At 54.2% G+C, this 2,840-nt stretch overlaps 1 protein-coding gene across 1 annotated transcript; it reads right to left on the reverse strand.

The window, feature by feature from the left end:
* Positions 1 to 623: 623 nt before the first annotated feature.
* PHLDA1 (pleckstrin homology like domain family A member 1) lies at positions 624 to 1,191 on the reverse strand. Its single transcript, XM_088522918.1, has one exon. It carries the CDS (start codon positions 1,089 to 1,091, stop codon positions 624 to 626), a length of 468 nt encoding a protein of 155 aa, XP_088379044.1. The 5' UTR covers positions 1,092 to 1,191.
* Between the last annotated feature and the right edge of the window lie 1,649 nt (positions 1,192 to 2,840).

Below are 2,840 nucleotides of genomic sequence, written 5' to 3' on the forward strand. Positions count from 1 at the left end.
ATCTTCCACCACACATATATTTTATAAGAAAGCCACTTTACACCCAGATTCTTACTGTTATTTTCATTAGAGAGAAGCGTTTCCGTTCACAGGGAGGGCTTCAGCCAGCATCCGAACCCCCGCCTTTTCCCATGCAATTCAATGAGCAGGGGTAAAAGTAGAGGAAAAAAAAAAAAAGGACAAACTCTTGTCAAATTGCACATGGTCAAATTACCCAGAACTTCCTAGTTTCTTTAGAGAGAATATGTAATGTATTTGTCTTTTTTTTTTTTTGACCCTTTCCTTTTCAGATACGGTCTACATTCAGAAATGTCTTGCAAACAAGCCTTATTTTTCTTTTTTTTTTAGAAAACAAACAAACAAGAAAAAAAAACAAAACAACCCACGACAGCTAATAAATAAAACACGTTAAAATCAAGTTACAGCACATCGCGTCTCCCAAGGAGGAGTCCCAGCGCGCCGAAGGACGACGAGGCTTCTCACGGCGCTCATAAATAACACGGGCTGAAATGCTTGCGGGCACGCAGAGGGTGGCGGAGCAGCAGCCGAGGGCTGCTGTCCACGGGGCGGCGGAGCGCGGGCTGCGCGGAGGGCGCTCGGGCTGCGCGGAGGGTCCCGCGCGGCTACGCGGAGCTGGACGCGCTGCGGCGCCGCGGGGCCGGCGGCGGGGCCAGGAGCTGCTGCTGCTTGTGGCGGGTGGAGCGCACGGCGAGCACGGCCTGGCGGTTCTTGTACTGCACCATCTGCAGCGTGATCGCCGCGTTCCAGCCGTGCTCCTGCGCGCACCGAAAGTCGATCTCCTTGCCCTCGGCCATGACCACGGTGAAGTACACGTACTTGCCCTTGCGCTCCACGCAGTCCACCGTCTTCATGTTGGAGAAGTGCAGCTCCTTCATCTTGGCGGCCGGCTCGGCCGGCTGCTGCTGCTGCTGCTGCTGCGGCGGCGGCTGCGGCGGCGGCTGCTTGGGCGGGATGAGCAGCAGCCCCTCCTCGGTGAGGATGCAGCGCTTCTTCTTCCAGAGCTGCAGCAGCCCGTCGCTCCTCTTCTCCAGCACGCCCTCCTTCACGGCCCTGCAGCCGCTCTCCAGCATCGCGGCCCCGGGCGCCAGGCGGCACCAGCCCGGGCCGAGGCGGAGACGGGCGAGCAGCGCCCCGGGCCGCGGAGCGCAGCGCGCGAGCGGAGCGGAGCGCAGCGCAGCGCAGGGGCCGCCCGCGCCGCCGGGCCGCGCCGCGGCCGCCCCGCCGCTTTTGAGGCGGCCGCCTCGCCCGCCCCCCGGTGACACCCAGCGGAAAGGGCGGCCCCGCGGCCGGCCCCGGGCCCGGCGCCGCCGCCAGCAGCGCCCGGAGGCAGCGCCGCTCCGCGCCGCTCCGCGCGGCCGAGGGCGCCGGGCGCGCTCCGCCTCCTCGTGCTGAGGGGGCTCCCCCCGGGACACCCCCCCGGCTCCTTGCTTGGAAATGGTGGAACGGGGCTAGGAAAAGCCCTAGGAAACAAACAAAATGCCCAGGAAAAACCCAAAAAGCTAGAAGCACATCTCCAGTTATCCCATTTTGTAAGCTATAAGCACATCCCCCGTTTGTGCTATAAGCACATCCCAGTTTGCTACCCACACTAACTTACAGTTTTGATTCCCCCCTGCCCTCCCAGGTTAGTTAGATTTTGGTGACTTCAAGGAGAAAAGGAGCCTAAGGTGATGATTAAGCCATTTGCTTTTAAAGCCTTTGGTGCATCAGGTCCAAATCAGAAGCCCCCACAGCTACGTTAGGCTGACAAGGCCGGTGCAAGCCGAGCGCTGGAAGTTTCGCTTTATGTTTGAGCACTGCTTGTTAAAACACGTATTTAAGGTGGCTGTATATAAAAGCACACACACACCACCCCCTCCCCATACTCTTGGCAGCCAGGAAGGAGGAGCAGGACAAACTAGGAAAAAGCCTCCAATATTGATGACTTTTAATTGAGCCCATCTCCAATAGCACTAAAACACACTTCCTCTTACATTTAGAAGTTATAAACTTTTTCTCTTGAAACACAAAAATAATATTGATAAACTGAGGCAAGCACAAGTTCAACTCATCAGGATATTAGCATCTTAAAAGTCCATTTGTCTATAGAACAGTCCCTTCTTAGAATATGCAAGATGCAGTTCATCCTTGCAATAACCTCATGCCAACTTCAGCAGGTTACTGGTGTTACAGAGCCCCGAACACCCTTCCCGACAGTTCTGACTGCAGTTCACGGCAGTGTGAACCTGGGTGCCTGCTGCAGCCACCTGCACTTCCAGCTACTGGAGCAGATCCAAGCAGCCTCTCCCACGGCTTGAGTGCGTAACAGCATCTCCAGGCCTCTTAGGTGATGCTTTCTGAAGGTATTTCAGGACTCCTGATTATGTAGAGGGTGCCACAGGGACCCAGACTCAACTCTGATTGAAATACCAATCTTACATAAGGTGCAGACCACTGAACTAAACCCACAGATCAACTGTCCAACAATTCACTCGAACAATTTCAGTTGTTGTGCCCACCCTGTAAGTAGCTATTTCCTTCAAAATAAATACACCAACTAAATACACGACATAAACTGGTGCTAGACTTAAGGGCAGTCCTACCTGCTCAAAGACTGCTTTGCACAACACTGCACTAACATTTAGGGATACTAACACATAATCTAGAATTTTAACGGGTGCTTTGTTGCTTATTCTCAGCGCTGGTTGTAATTTCTAAGTGTAGATGGCCAAAGACTTTCAAATACATAGAGGAATTTGAGTATGTTCGTTCTGCTTAGGCCTTGAGAGGCTTACAGTAAGTGTTGAGCACCAGCCTTTTAGCCCAAGTCTGGACACCGA

Source organism: Tinamus guttatus, unplaced genomic scaffold (genome assembly GCF_059628265.1).
Source record: "Tinamus guttatus ecotype Peru unplaced genomic scaffold, ASM5962826v1 Tinamus_guttatus_pri_ptg000171l, whole genome shotgun sequence".
Lineage (NCBI taxonomy): Eukaryota > Metazoa > Chordata > Aves > Tinamiformes > Tinamidae > Tinamus > Tinamus guttatus.

Excerpts from the sequence above, each read along its gene's own strand:
- PHLDA1 (XM_088522918.1), bottom strand. The coding sequence starts at position 1,091 with ATGCTGGAGAGCGGCTGCAGGGCCGTGAAGGAGGGCGTGCTGGAGAAG.